Consider the following 15,462-nt stretch of genomic DNA (forward strand, 5'->3'; position numbering starts at 1 on the left):
AGCTTCAGAAGTATGTGCTCAAGAATGCACTTAGGGACTCCTTAAACTTTTGTGTCTTCCCTGGACCAACATTCACGACAAACTTGAAAGGAGGCTGGAGAACTGGAAAGCAGTTGCTTACAACTGCAACAGGCTCAGCAGTGGCAAAGCAATAAGCTAGAAAATGTCATGGAGGCAAAGGAAGTGCCCGAAAAATTCTGATTATTCACTCATTATTGCTCCCATGAAAATAGGTCACTTTCTGTGTCAGTGTGTTAGCAGGCAGACAGGCATGAAAAGCGACCAGGGGGATCTGTGCTCCTTTCTGTGTTACGAGAGACTCTTCTCTCTCTCTCTGGGGGAGGCAGCTATTTTTTTTTTTTTCCAAACATGATGAATTCAGTGGTTGTTCACAGGGGCTATGTGCTGCTTCACAAGCTCTTGCTGATGGTCCACTTTCTAACTCCCCTTTAATACCACTGGGGAGATATTACCTGGTGCTCTACCTGGCCACGATTGATGAAGGAGCACCTGGTAACCTACTTGTGCAGACCTTGCCCCAAGTTATGCTGCCTGAGGGACAGATCTCACAAGCTGCCCTAAGCAGAGTGACCCAGTGACTCAGGACCAGCACAGCCTGGTCCTGTTCTGCCATCCTGTCTGCCAGGTGGGGGCATGAGCACATGGCTGCTCCTTCTTTATTAAGCCTTTGTGGGAACTACTGTCTGAGATCATCCCATATTCTAGCAATGGCAGGCTGTCATCAGTCCTGAATTTCTCACAGGCTTCTTGGTGTTGAGAATATTGTAAAGAGTTTTGTGCATCACTGCCATTGTGTTTTGTATTGCTTTTTGGGAGCTGTGTATCCATGCCAATAGTTACTTGTGTTTATTAACTTGCAAGTTAGATTCCTGAAAGGTTTTCTAGTGATAAGTTTCTCAGTATAGGCACTGGGGACTGTGAATTACAGATGTGCTTTTCTAGTTAATTAAGTATTTGGAAGGTATATTCTTGTATAGTATATTCTTGTCCATAGTACCCTTGTCACTAGGAATCCCCGGACAGCAGTTTGGAAACCACTGGTCTAGCCTGGAAGAAAGGCTAGACCAGTGGTTCTTCCTCTAGTGGGAAGAAAAACATGGCACTGCAGGAGAAGGAACCACAAGGTGGCAATCTCTCGCCGCACTTTAACTGGCAAAATAAAGATCTGGCCAAAAAAAAAAAAAAAAAATCGCGGACAGTAACTGTGTAAAGCTGCAGAGGCAGTTAGTCACATCTTGTATCTTCCAGAGCCACAGCAACGTTGCTTTTGATGATGGATTTTCTCTTCCGAACGCTTTTCCCTTTTGTATGAGAATCTCAGTCTTGAGGAGCTGGATCTGTAGGCTACTCTTTGCTGGCTTTTCATCCTTTGCCCCCAAATAGGCAGCAGATGTTGCTTGTTAGATTGCTAACTACCGGTGCTGCTTGCGTGCCTGCAGGCAGAGCTACTGTGTGCTTGGAGAGAAAGTTTCCTCCTGCCCTGGAGGCACTGTCTGGTTCAGGGCATTGCTAACCTCGTGTTATACTAATGTACAATATAATGGTGCCTCAATGGGAGCAAAATCACCTGGGTGTTAGGACTAGACAATGACCTGCAGGCTGAGTGTGTTTGGTCTTGAGGGGACTGCAAAGCCATAGTGGCAGTGGCTCCACCCAGAAAAAGATGTGGCCAGAGGGGGTAAAAACTCAGAAAGAAAATAATGCTCAGTTTAAGGTAGAGCCCTCTGGTCCTGCAGTATCAAACACCATCTGTTGCTATGAGCTCCATCTCGATCAGGACATAGTTGTGTTCTTGCCAGATGTTAGCTTACATGTGCTACATGTAAAAGTAAACTGGTGTGAAAGCTGTGGTCAGATGTGCTTTCAGTAGGATTTGCCCTGCATAAGTGACGACGTGCTAGCCAGCCTCTTGCTGAGAGGATGCACTCCAGAAGTTGCAGGTGTGTGGTTGGAGTGTGTTCAACGAGTCAAGATAGGAAATATCTTCCAAAGCTCCAAATAAGACAAAACAAACTCAGCTTTAGCACATGCTCAATTGATTGAGTCTTTGGCAAAGTATGACATGAATTTGCAATGTTCTCACTGAGGCCTGTCCTGGCTGTATCCTGCCTGCTGAGTCCTTCAGCAGGAACAGCATAGCTGTCCTCCTTATGCTGAATCCTACTTCTTTTACCTGTTCTTCCCAAACTCTTCAGTTAGGAATGACCTGATTCCCACTCACCAGCACTGTTCAGGTTCTGCTTTACACTGTGTCTGCCACCACTGAGATCCCTCTTGTGTCACAGCCTTCAATATCCACAAACCTGCTCGTGGTGACTTCTCCAGTCAGTGCTGTCCTCTTCCAGCTCTGGCTGTTCAGGTCCAGACAGGACCTAGGGGAAGTGGGAAGTTAGAAGTCGGGAGTTTCCTAAAGTCTTTTTGCATCACCTTAAGGTCTGAAATCGGACTCTGGGAGGCTGTGGGTTGCAATTCACTTCCTTCCTGGTTGATGGGAGCCCAGGGGCTCTGCTGTCCGCTGGTCCTTTAGAAAAGGGCCAGGAGCCACCAGGGACTCCTAGTGGGGATAGAAATGTTAGCAATCCAAATCATGATGGGAAACAGAAGGAGGGGAAAAAAAGAAAACCAAATTTTTTTTTTCTCCCCAGAAAGCGGGAGGAAATCTAGCAAGGACAAGGCTGGCTTCTCCTGGAACATATGTGCAATCTGATTGTCACTAATGCTCTGTAGCCAGCTTAGAGAAGATGCTTTCCCTAACTAAGTGAAATAAGCACTGTGATGTGGGATATTTGATAACTTCAGAAGCAGAAGGAATAAGACCCCAGGCAAGAGAGCTTCAAACACTGTCCTTTTTTTTTTCCTCTCCTTTTTCCATCTCTAAGTCTGTGGTGTTCAATTAACCCTCTTTCTCTATCCTGGCCATAATGGCTGCAGCTTTGCAAGGCTTCACCCAGCCTGCTGGATGATGATGTGTTAAGCACTTGGTTTGTGATAACCAGTTTTCTCCTGAAATGATACCAAAAGTCTGCTGTTTTGATTTAAACTGTTTTCCAAGCATTTTGGTTAGTAACAAAAGACAGTCCATTCCAAGAGAATCTAGCTTGAGGAAGCCATGAAATTTAATTCATCTTTGCAACTTAAATATATAATCAGTGACATATGGTAATAGTAAATAGAGGGGGAAATGTCATTGTTTCAGTCAAATTTCTGCATTCAGTCAAAACCTAATAGTTGTAACATCAAACTGTATTTTCCATTGAACAGGAAATAAAGCATCATTTTTTCAAAGAAAATAGACATGCAATTGCATGCCTATTATATTGCTTATATAGCTTTATTTTTAGCTTTCTCAACTGTTGCTGTTCTAAAGGACCAACAGAAGGGGAACTATGCAGGGAGAAGATACAAGGCAATACCCAGTTGAAAGGACAAAAATGTCTGTGCTGTGAATAAATGCACCTTCCCTATAGGGCAATAAGGTTCTGTGCCTGGGTTAGGGACTCTGCACCTCACCCCTCATTTCTGCTGAAATGCCAGCAATGCTGAGGTGAGGATGAGTTCTTGGAAGGGCTCTGGAATTTATGCAGAAAGAACATTGCTTTTTCTGGGCAATGGAAGCAGAGTATTTGGTTTAAAGTCCATCTGGCATCAGCCCGAGACTCCTCCCTCCACGAGTACAGGTCACTGATGTACTGCTGGCCTTTCCCCCTCATTCAGTGGTGCTCTCTTCTGAGCTTCCTAAGTTTGTGGTTCCTTATGGGCATTTAGCTTTATTTCTACTTCATCCATTTGTCTGTTTTTCAGGCATGACCCATAGTTTTCTCCTCTTACTCTTTAGCCTTGAGTTTCATGTGTTGCTTCTGATTTCTCTAATGCACACCAACAGTTTGCAGCTTTGACATGGCTGATTTGTCCTGTCTTTGTCTGTAGCAGGGCCATGCTTAGATGTCTAGATAGAGCTGGTGACAGAGAGCTTATTTGCCCTATGTAAATAAATACAGCAGAAAGGGGTTTACAATTTTATCATTACCTGAAATATTCCAATTCTTTTCTGTCTCTCTCACCCCAGCAGCTTCTCTGATTTGAGAGCATTTTGGCTGCTGTTCCTTCCCCTGAGCTCCATCTCCTCGTTGATTTCTGCACACAGTTCCTTCCTCTTTTTCATAATTGACTTGTTTGCTCCTCCAGCCTTGCACTTCATCCATCTTCTTACTTCCTCTCTCTGATCTAATTCTCATGTCCGCTTCCTCCATTTTTGCTGCTGGAATGTAAAGCATCCCTCCAGAAAAATAGAAGGTCTCTGTCAACTTTTACCATCCCCCTCATATTCCCTCTTCCTTCACCTCTATCATCTCCCCCAGATGGTGGGACAAATACTCGCTTGCATTCATTCTCAGGCTTGTAAAATTGGCATATTCACTTCTCTTTCTTTTTCCTGTGATGATGTGAAACAGGAATAATTCTACACATTTCTCTGCTGCTCAGGGCTGGACTCAGTCTGAAGAAAAAGTTTTCCAAGGCTATTGTGGTCTTCAGGGCACTGCAGAGCTCCAGTCTCACTGTTGTGTTCTCACTCTGTATCTCTTTGGCAGTGACAAATTGCTGCTGTATTTGCTGCTTCTCAAGATATGAACGACAAAAGTGAAATCAGACCTGGCCATTGATGAGTACAGAGAAGTTAATGGAGCCAAAGAGCATTCTCTGTCCAAGGGCATTGCTGTACACTGAAATGTTCTCAGTCATTATGTGGATTTTCTTCTGCTGGCAGAAGAGGCACTGGGCAAAGGGGATTTCTGTGTGCTGAGATGGCACCTGGTTTGAACCCCAGAGCAATTCCTACAGCTTTATGGAAATTGTGCATTTCAGTCTTTCAAGAACTTCAGAAGTCCTGTTGGGACTTCAGCACTTTGGGATTTCACAAGTTCTCTCTACAGACAAATCTGCAGGACCAGGGTACCCTGGGCTGGTAAGAGAATTTTGAGACCATGCATCAGAAGTCAGATAAAGTAAAACAATAAGGCAGATAAGGGAAACAATAGGTGTTGTTTATTCCAACAGAGTACATGGTATCTAACCTCTCACAGAACTGGAAATTAAGTTACAAAAACTGAAAAAAAACTAAAAAAATTATCATTGATTGGTAGCTGCCTAAAAACTCTGTTTCATCTTCCCAGTTTCATTCTGTGGTGTTCCACACAAGGAGAGCTCACACTCACAACCTCACAACCTTTATGGCACCAGTGCTTTTTGCCCCTGTCCCCCCCACCTTTTTTTTACAGGTTTTTTCATTACACAGCTAGTGAGTACAGAATGACTCTCAAAGAAATGTGCTCTATTTTCCTATGGCTAGATTTGGAAATACCAGTTTGTGCTCCTTTCACGCTGGCAAAAATGCAAAGACAACATTGCCAACTGTGCTTTTCCTGACCAGGCTGTTGGCTTTGATGGATGCCTTGCCTTTGGCATGTAAGGAGGGAGGAAGCTCTCTCAGTAGGCATGCTTTCCTCCTGCTGTGCCTGAGCTCCCTAACCAGCCAGTGCTTCTCGCTCAGACAGAGGGATTTGCTTTTTACACAACTTCCCAGATCAGCTACATTAAAGAGCAATATGTGGATGCTGTATTAAATCAAGCAACTGTCCTCTGTCTGTTTGATCAGGTTCGACATGATACATAAACAGGCTCGAAAATGGTTTCAGCAGTGGAGCTCAGGCTGTGACACCCACCTTGAGGCACTGGCAGTTTTAGGAGGTTGCATTCCAGACGTTAAGGCTCTTGTGGTGAAAATGATGGACACTGCATTGCAGAAAGAGCAAAAAGCTCAGTAAAAAGAATCTGTCATGCAATTGCATGCTCTGATGATCACAGCTTTACCACATTCACTGGTCTTGCTCTTCTAAGAAATTGTCATACCATGCTACAGGGCAGAAGCTTAAGAGCTTGAAAAGAAAGTGTATTTTTGTGAAGTATGGATAACTCTTAATTTTCACTTGCTGAATTTTCTCCTTGCTGGCTTCTTTTAGAGCATCCATAACTCAGATTTACTTGACAGCACTAAAGAAACAGACATGGTTGATATCTTGGGAATCAAAGACATGATGATTTTTTTTTTTAAAGGCTGTCTAGCCTGTTTTATCCTTCCCAGCCTAATGGAGGTTTGTTTGGTACAGGACATCCTCTGATGATAATAACTTTCATCATTTATGAGCAAAGTTTATTCTTTAGTGAACTAAAAATGTTCCTCCTATGGAGATTTCCCCCATTTTCTTTTGGGCCAATTTGTATAGCCTGAGATCTGAGTTTAGATTTCCGTTGTGCTTTTTCTTCTCTCTCTTTTTTTTTTTTTCCATCTGAAGAGGTTTCATCTGCTGAAAACCTTCAACAACTGCTCAGACCATTTACAAGAAGCACTTTCACAGGCAGTAGCTCTACAAAAGAGAGGAAAAATCGAAGTGACTACCTATAATAATGAAGTTAAATGCAGTTTTAAGTGTTTGTGAACTGCAACTGACTGAAAGGGTGCCAAATATTTTGCAAATATATACAAAAAGACAGGCCCCTGCTCTAATCAGCTTGTAAATTGAAAGAAAAGTACATTGGCAAAAGTAGAAGAGATGATATGACATGCTTTAAATAGTTTATAGGGAGCTGGAGAATTGTTGTTTATTTGGTGATGTTGGGAAAATATTTAATGTGCTTTGGTTAAGCTCTTTATAGAAATGCTTCTCCACCCCCAGTTTTCTTTTCCAATGACTGTTTTGGAGATTAAAACCAGCAAGTTTAGAGTAGATGGAAAACGGAGAAACCTATTTCGAAATTGACAAAACCGCGAGTAAATCTTTATAGATACTTTTTATGTGAGTCAGGCTTTCTAAAGTAATTATCGTAATATAAGAAAGGATCATCGCTTCGCCGCCCCTGCGGACGGCCAGCCCGGGTCGCAGCTGGTGTAAATTGAGATAGCTCCTATCTGGCGTGCCTGCCTGGGGAGGGGGTGGCCCTGGCCCCTCTTTTTGGATTCCGGGGCCGTCCCGGAGCTGCGCCGGGCGGCGGCGGCGGCTCCCGGGGCTCCCCGCGCCTCCGCTGCTGCCCCGGCGCTCGCAGATAACCGGGGAATTTTTAGCGTTTAAATGTTTTCTATAGCAAGCCTACAATTTATTGAAAAACAGGCCAACAAACAGAAAAGCCCGAACCACTGTATTTTCAGATTTCACTTGCAGCTGCTGGAGTCATATGCAAAGTGGGGTGCAATTGCATTTCTGAGAGCACAGGATTGGGGTAAGCTCCCGGTGTTGGTTTGGAAAGCTCAGATAGGTAAATAAATATTTCCTTTAACGTCGTCTTCCCAGAATCTGGAAGGTGACTCCGGCATTTGGGAGGTTTTTTGCCTCTTTCCCTGCTGTTTAATGTTGTTGGTGATATCTCCGCAGATAAGTGACTTCAGTGCATCCGGAGTTTGCGTTCAAAGCAGAGACTAATTGTGGGGAACTTTTCAGAATAAACACATTTCTCTTTCGAAGTAATGTGTTTGTAAGGAAAAAAATATATAAAAAGGAGGTTAAAGTGGATAATTTGTTTAGCTTTTTGTTTGTGGGGTTTTTTTCCCCTTTTACTACAGAACACTCTGGAATTTCGTTTGAAAATAGAACCATCCTTAGAGGGAGACACGATACAAAATTTCGGCCTGCAGTCACAACAAATACCCCTGAAGCCTTGCTCTCATCGTCTGAAAGCACAGAAAAAAATTATTAAAAAATAACGAGATAATTTTGAAACTCGTGTTCCTCATTTGGAGATGACCCAAAAAAACCGGGCAACTTCTGAAGTGGAGGCTTTGGGTCCTGGGTCAGTTTTAAGTGCTATTGCAAACCTCGGCAGAAATGTTTGCAGCCGAACACAAATTTCCAGGCTTAAATTGCCTTCTTCCTGTGCCGGGATGCCAGGGCTTTGCACAGCTGAAATTGCACAGCTCTTTTCCCCGGATCCTCTTACTTATTCCAGCGCTCAGAGCCCGCTGCCCCGGGCACCCTTTGCTGCTCTGGGTCAGCCTGAGCTGCGCTGCCCTCGGCAGCCTCTGCCCAGGCGCGGCTGGAGCCCTGCTCCCGTCTCCGCTTTGGCGGGATGGTTTCACGGCAGATCCCAGTTCGTGTGTTCCCTGCTCGCCCCCAGCAGAGCCAGAGGTATGTTTCATCCTTCCCCACGCGTTACCACAGCGGCTCCGTGCCGCCGCAGCCCCCGCCCGAGTGAGCCGGGGCTGGCAGGGGGGGCTGCCCCTCTTCTCTTGGGGCGTTTCAAGGGCAGAGAGACAGGGGAGCGGAGATTTCCACTCCGGAGACAGCGCTGTCCGCGGGCTCCACCGGGGCCAGGCCGAGTGCTTCCCCCCTCTGCGGGGCTCCGCCGAGCGCACCGAGCTCCGGGGCTGGCCGCCGGCTCACCGGGCCCTGGCTGGGGCGGTCGGGGGGCGCAGGTAGCTCCGCACGGACACCGGGAGAAGCTGGAGAGGGTTCCCAGGGGCGGGCAGCCCTGCCAGGACAGCGGGCTGCCCGAGCGCTCGGGGTGCCCCTGATCCGGCTGCCCGGGCCGCTCGTAGCCGCCCCGCCGGCTTCCCCGAGGCCGACTGGCGGGCCCCCGGTGCCCGGCCACGCTTGCAGGGAGATTTATGGCTCGATGCCGAAGCCGCGCTGCTGCCCGCAGCCCGGGCAGCTCCCGACCGCGGCGCGGAGGGTGTCCGCAGGTGGGTGCCGGCTCCCCCGCCGCGCCGGGCCCCTCACCAGCAGATGGTGCTGCGGCCGCCCCATCCCCGGGGCTGCGGGGCCCCGACGGACCGCACCTGGCCCGCCTCCGCCCTCCCGCCGTCCGCCCTCCGTCCCGCATGGCCTGGGCGACGCGGGAACCGGGGCGGGCCACGGCGGCCGAGAGCCCAGGGACGGGCGCGTTACGTGTCCCGGAGGCAGCAGACTGCTTGTGGGAGTTCGGGGCTTGCCCGGGGAGCGGCTGCTGACGGAGAGGATGTCCGATTTGGATGGACATTCCTTGAGGCTCCCGAGATCGTCGGCAGCCGCCACTGATCCCCGGCCCGGTGCCACGACCCGGTGCCCAGCGCTGGCAACCGCAGCCGCCTGCACTTCTGCAGTGCGCCGAGCCCGGTTCGTCCTGCTCCGGTCCGTCCTGGAGGCAGCGACGGCCCCAGCACAGGGCTCCTCGTCGGGGCCATCAAACCGTGCTGTCCTTTCCGCCCCCGATGCGGACGTTTCCACACCAGGCACTGCTGCTGCCGCCCCTCTCCTTTCCCTGCCGCTGGTCGGACACCGATGGGCTCGGAGGCAGGAGGGAAAAAGGCGACCGGCGGCTCGATTCCCCGTGCCCCGGTTCCCCGCAGTGCCCGATGGCCCTGGTGCGAGGACCGGCCCGGTGCTTCAGGCAGGGCGCACCGAGCGGGCGCGCCCGGGCTCCGGGATGCTGGCGGCCCCCAGCCCCGCTGCGCCCGTCGGAGCCTCCAGCGCCCAGCCCCGAGAGCCTCGCCCAGCGTCGCGGGTCCCGGCGCAGTGTGGCGGTAACTTTTCCCTTAGGTAGTGCTTGCGGTTTTTCCCGGGGTGACTACCACCCCCCCACTCCCCTCCCCATCCAGGGCCGCCCTCGCTGCCTTACCGGCTCTGTCGTTCCTATAGCCGGCGACTATCTCGGACCGTGCTGGCCGGCCCCCGCGCGCCGGTCCCCGTCCCGAGCTCCCCGGTGTCTCGGTGTCCCGACTCCGTCCCGGTTTTGCGTGGTGCGGGAGCGAAAACGTCCGCCGGAGCCGGCGCAAAGCGAAACTCGCGGCTGGCGGGGCTGCGGCAGGGCGGCGGGCCCCGAGCCGAGGGGGTTAAACCAGGAGCCTCCCCTTACCTTCAAAAAGTTAAAAATGTCTGGAGCCTGCATCTCTTAAAGGGGCGGTGCTGGCTGCAAGGAGTCTTGGCACCGGCTGCGAGAAAGGCTGGTCAGGGGCGTGAGTTCCCCTCCACCAACACCAAAACATTGCAAAAAAAGGCAGAGCGCCCCACACTTTAGATAAGGACAATTAGCCACCAGCGAGCCCCTGCAGACAGCGAGTTAATTAGGGGTTTCCTGCTCTCCGGCATGCCCTGTCCCAGCTCCTGCCCCCCAGGGCTCTTAGCCCTGATGGCACCTGGGCTGGCCCTCATGGCCACCTTCTCGCTGCCTTCCCAGGCTGGGGACAGGAGAGCACTGCCGGTGGAGAAACCTCCAGGTGTGAAGGGAAGAACTCTCATTCTCCTTGATGTCAACACCAAGAGCCCTGTCAGGATAATCAGTGAGAATTTCCTCTCCCTGCAGCTGGACCCCTCCATCATTCATGATGGCTGGCTCGATTTCTTAAGGTAAGGCAGGAGCCCCCCGGCGCCCTCCCCACGCCGCCCGCGGGGCGCCCCGGCGGCCCCGCCGCCCAGCCCTGCCGCGCTCCGCGCTGCTGGCGGCGCTTGTTGTGACGGAGGGAGCGAGGCCATGGTTTCCATTAAGATGCACATGTTTGCAATGGAGAAAGCGTTTCGGAGACTTATCAGTTATGACTGCAAAAATGTCGTGCTCCCCTCGCTCCAGCAACCGCTCCTCTGCAAAAAAGCACAACACGGGGCCGAGGCAGCACAGGGGAAAAAAATCAAAATGGAACAAAAAACAGCAGCAGGAACGGGGCCGCCTGCCGAGCCGAGCCGAGCCTTCCCCGGGTCCCGACGGGCAGAGAGCGGGTGTCGGCCAGGTCTTCCGAGCCCTCCGCTCCCCGGACTTCCAGCCCTGCGCGGGGGCAGAGCCGGGCTGCAGCTGCGCTGGGTTCCACCGGCGGTGCGGAGCGGCCGCGGCCTGGAGGCGCTGGGACGGCCAGAGAGCCTTCTCCCTGCTGGGTAAGTCGGGGAGGGAGAGCGGGTCTCCTCCGCACGCCCGCTCCGAGGGTCCTTTCGGCAGCCGGGGAAGGAGCAGGGCGAGGATGCGGGAAGGCGCGAGAGAAGCGGAGCCAGGACGGCTCCCGCTCTTCTCCCCTCCCCGCTCCTCTCCCCTCCCCGGCGGCTCGGCCCGCGGCACGGTCCCGCGTGGCGCTGAGCGCCTCTGCCTCCTGGACGCCGCTGCACTTGTCCGGAGGGCGCCGGCAGGACGGGGGGGAGCCGGGCCCGCCGGCCTCCGGGCCGCCACCGGCGGGCGGGGCGGCTCCCGCTCCAGGGCCGCGCCGCTCGGCCCGCGCGGAGCCCTCAGCCGCTGGTACCCCTCGCACTGCCCCGGGCGGGACGGCGGCGGGTCCTCGAGCCCCGTGGTCCCCGGTCGCTGGCGGTACTGGGGAAGCAAGGGCCCGGCCCGCGGCTTCCTCAGCCCTCTCTCTCCTCTCCTCAGCTCCCGGCGGCTGGTGACCCTGGCGCGGGGCCTGGCCCCCGCCTTCCTCCGCTTCGCGGGCAAGAGGACGGACTTTTTGCAGTTCCACAACGTGAAGAACCCGGCCAAGAGCCGCGGCGGGCCCGGCCCCGACTACTACCTCAAGAACTACGAGGACGGTGAGCCCCGGGGCCGGGGCGGGGGCGGGCGCTGCAGCGGGGGGCTGCGGGAGCCGTGCGGTCCCGCTCCGCCTGCCCCGCTCTCCCCGCGCCCGGCAGGGCCGTGGCGCTCCCGGGCACGCTGCCGCCGGGCACCGGGCAGGGGAGAATTCCCGTACCCTTTCTTTCCCGAGAGAGGGGAGCCGAGGAGCTCGGCGGAGCTCGCTCCCCCGATTGCCGGGGGATTCGGCGGGTGTCGGCCCCTGGGAACAAAAGACCAGCACTGGGGAGCGGGACTTTTCGTATTCCCCCGCCCCGCCGCGTCCTCCGTGTCCCTTTGCCCCCGAGCCCCGGCAGGCAGCGCCGGCCGCAAGGGAGGCTTTGCCGCGGCTCCGGGCGGGGCCAGGCATTGGAGCCCGGGATGCCCCGTCCCGCGCTTCTCTTTGCCGCGGCTCTCGGAGCCCTGCTTTTCCTCATGGACCTCGCCGTTGTGCGCCTTTCTGCGCCCGCCGCAGCCCCATGGGCTCCCCGCGGTCTCTCCGGGCTCGGTGTCCGTCGGTCCCCGCCTGCTGGTGCCCGGTCGGGGCTGCTCCCCCTCCGAACCGCTCGGCCATCCGAGCTCTTTCCAAAGTCTCCGCCTGGCCCCCGCCTTCCCGCTATTCCCCTCTTCGCCGTCTGCCCTTCTCCCCATCGGACCTCAGTACACAAAAGGCTTTCACCTTTCGCGGCCCATAATTCACATAAAGAAACTGAGTAGAAAATTTAGGGCCATATCTCCGTCCTACGGCATTTCTATTAAGAAGCAGAATACGATGTCCACATGCAAGAATTTATTGATTTTTCTCTGTGGCTTAGTTTGTTTCTTTTTTTAAAGAAACAAGCTTTTTAATTTTTTTCCTTACTCAACGACTTAGAAAAATTAGCTTAAGATTTTTCCATAAGTAATTTTGAAGGCCAATTAATGCCAGACAGATCCCACTGGGCAGGTCTGTGGAACAGAGGAAATTTTGCAGAGATCTAGTCAGCAGCAGTCCTGAATGGAAAAAGCAGATGCATTTGCCAGTTTTCTGATGGCTCTCACTCCTGCTGTTTCCCTACATAACATCTCTGAGATGAATGTCCTTCTATTCCCACACGCAGGCAGGTGGGTGAGTTTTTGTGCTCCGTCTTTCACTTGCTCTCCTAGCTGGGGCAATCCCGATGTTATTCCTTGTTTTTCTTCTTGTAACAAATCTCAGTGGAAGGGTTTGTTGTAAGCTTTGCCTGCTGAGATGCACTGCAGGAAAAAATGCTGACCAAACTTGCCACAGACACCTTGTACAGTAGGAATTAAGTGTCATGCATAAAATTGTGGATGGGACTCATACAAAACATTTGTAAGAATAAATTTTCCCACCTTCCATATTTCAACAAGTTGCAGGAGAGAACTTACACTTACTTATTAAATGTCTTCACAACAGCTTTCATGTTAAGGAAGGAGTGAAATATTTTGGCTTTTTTTTTTTTCACTTTTCCTCATGGCAATAAAATTGAAATGTAGCAGCCTTCAAAATGAAGCTTTTCATAGAAGTTGTAACCACAGGTCTTAACTTTTCATCACTTAAATATGGAACAGGACCATTGTGAATGTGGGTGAAGGAAGGGGAAGACACATGTGGTGTATATCAAGCATTGGTGTAAATCAGAAAGGTGTGGTAGAAGGGATTTCCTGCCTGGAAGCAAAGCTCTCGTATTTGTTCTTAAGATCTGTGTGCAAACTCCAGGGTCAGGGAGTTTCACCCTATTTGGATAAGGGCTAGAGTTGCTAGTAGCTCACATCCTTTTGTGCTGAGGCTGCACTAAGTACTTCACTAGAGGGATCCAGTTCTCCAAAATGAAATCCTGATGCCACCACAGCTCTTTGCCCTGCTGTCCTGGGTTTGAGCAGCCACCTTCTCCATTTGGAGCCCTGGCTCCATTTTTGTTCCCTCATCTGTGGCTCACCCAGGACCTGCTTGGAATCAGGGCATGCAGTTTGCTTTTGCTGCTGAGGACTTACAGCTTCAACAGACAGCACGGAAAACAGATGGCAATCAGCAGCTGAGCATGGGGGAAGCCAACAAGCATCCTGCATCCTGCTTGGTACCCTTCCTTCTCTCCAAGCTGTCTGGGGTGGTTGGAGTTGTTTTCCATGTCCACAGGCTTTTATATGTCCAGTACCTATTTTATGAAATTTCTTATAATGGCCTGGAGGTGGGGAAGATGCTGGGGAGCTTGATTAGTTAAAAAGTCAGAAAACATTTAACAGAGAAATCAGTGAATTTTAAAGTCTTATGCAGCACCCTAGTGATTTTTAGGGATGTGATAAGTGACTGTTTGGTTGTTTTCTGCTTTGAGTGTTTGTCTTTTTGCCGCTTCTGCCTGTGGGTGCACACAGACTCCTGGGCCCACAGAATCTGGGCTCTCTTTGCAGCCCCCACAGCTGCTCCCATGCCTTGTGTTCAGAGGGGGAGGGAAGGGCACTTCTTATGTTCCTCTAGGCTGCAGCAGCTCACAGAGTGCAGGACTGAGAGGTGAAGAGCGCGTGTGCAAGATTGCTCAGAGAACTGCAGTTACAAGTGAGTGACTGTGAGTGGTGTTCACATCCCAGGCAGCTGCACCCCACTGTGTGCTCACAGCCCACACCCGTGTGGCCCTCTCAGGCATTCAGATGGGTGGCAGCACCAGGGCTGCTTTGTATCATCCTTCATGGACCCTGTGACCATGCTTGCTAGAGTTGGAATGAATCTCTGTACAGGGATCTTCATCCTGTAAACCTCCTCTGCCACCCTGGTGCTCTTCGGACCAGGTATTCCTTGCTGCTCCCTTCCATGTTCTTTTCTGTCTCTGTGGTGCTCTGCCTTCCTGACTATCAGACTTCCTCAGGGATTCACCTTGCTCTTCCCCTGCACTTAAAATTGTATTTGATTCCCTTTAAAATGGTCCCAGCTATGCACCTCCACCTTCTGGAAATTGCCTTTACCTTGCCCTGCCTTTGAGTTCATCAACCCATTTTTTCCCACTTCTTTCTTTCACAGAGAGTGTGGGTACTCTCTGAAGGTAGTAGTAGTTGCTTTCATCTTGTATCTAAAATGTACTTCGTTTTCCTGAAATAAGGGGTCTCCTTTAGGTTTCAGGATAACTCATTTCTTGTTCAGATTATTCCTGGAAACACAGACCTGGAAGTATTGTGTGTTACCAGGGGTGTATGATATCTTTTCCTTGTATGTGTGAACAGTCTCACCCCAGTCTAAACTGGTCATGTTGGGGCAGCAAAGGTAACAAAAAGGTGCATGCTCTGTGGTTACTGCCTGGCATGCCCATGAAGAGAGTGCATGTGGCAATTTACTGCAGCACAGTGTATAAAACTGGCACAGCAATTTCATCACTTGCTGGCAAATTTGTGAGTACCTGACAGGGCAACTCCAAAAGTGGATGCCTATGCTAGATGCTCTTGGTGAGCCACAGGGTGTGCAGTCTCTGTTAGGTAGCATGGCTCTAGGTACCTCCTGGACTTTGATAAATATCAGGTCATCTAATGTGCTATATTAACACCCCACCTATGTTGCACACCTGGTGGCTTCCATCCCATGCAGCTCCGACTTTGGATGGTCAGTCCTGGAGCCCACCCTATTTGGATAAGGCATTGGCCAGCCTGAGGTTTGCTAGAAACAGAAACCCAGTTTGATGTATGTCAGCCTCTGTGGCACCAGGAGGTGGGGCTGTGCCAGAGACTTTTTGACATTTTATGATCAAGAGGTGTAACATTTTTAGCCTGAGAGACTTTTCCCTCCCTTAAATGGTGTTTCTCTGTATGTACCCTGCTGAGTTCGTTTTTCTTCCCCAGCTGTGCTCAGCGTTGTGTTTTGTTATCTGGCGATGTGTTTCTCTGCACATGTCTGATTCCAGGGCAGGT

General features: G+C 51.4%; 1 protein-coding gene across 2 annotated transcripts in view; it reads left to right on the forward strand.

Moving 5' to 3' along the window:
- Positions 1 to 10,062: 10,062 nt before the first annotated feature.
- HPSE2 (heparanase 2 (inactive)) overlaps positions 10,063 to 15,462 on the forward strand; it is a 104,430-nt gene continuing 99,030 nt past the window's right edge. The window contains exons 1-2 of one of the 2 annotated variants that reach the window (XM_030951717.1): positions 10,063 to 10,391; positions 11,392 to 11,549. In XM_030951717.1, coding sequence (XP_030807577.1) covers positions 10,132 to 10,391; positions 11,392 to 11,549 — 418 coding nt within the window. In that variant the 5' untranslated portion in view covers positions 10,063 to 10,131. The remainder of the gene's footprint in view (positions 10,392 to 11,391; positions 11,550 to 15,462) is intronic. The other variant, XM_030951716.1, reaches the window with a different exon arrangement.

This window comes from Camarhynchus parvulus, chromosome 6 (assembly GCF_901933205.1).
Source record: "Camarhynchus parvulus chromosome 6, STF_HiC, whole genome shotgun sequence".
NCBI lineage: Eukaryota > Metazoa > Chordata > Aves > Passeriformes > Thraupidae > Camarhynchus > Camarhynchus parvulus.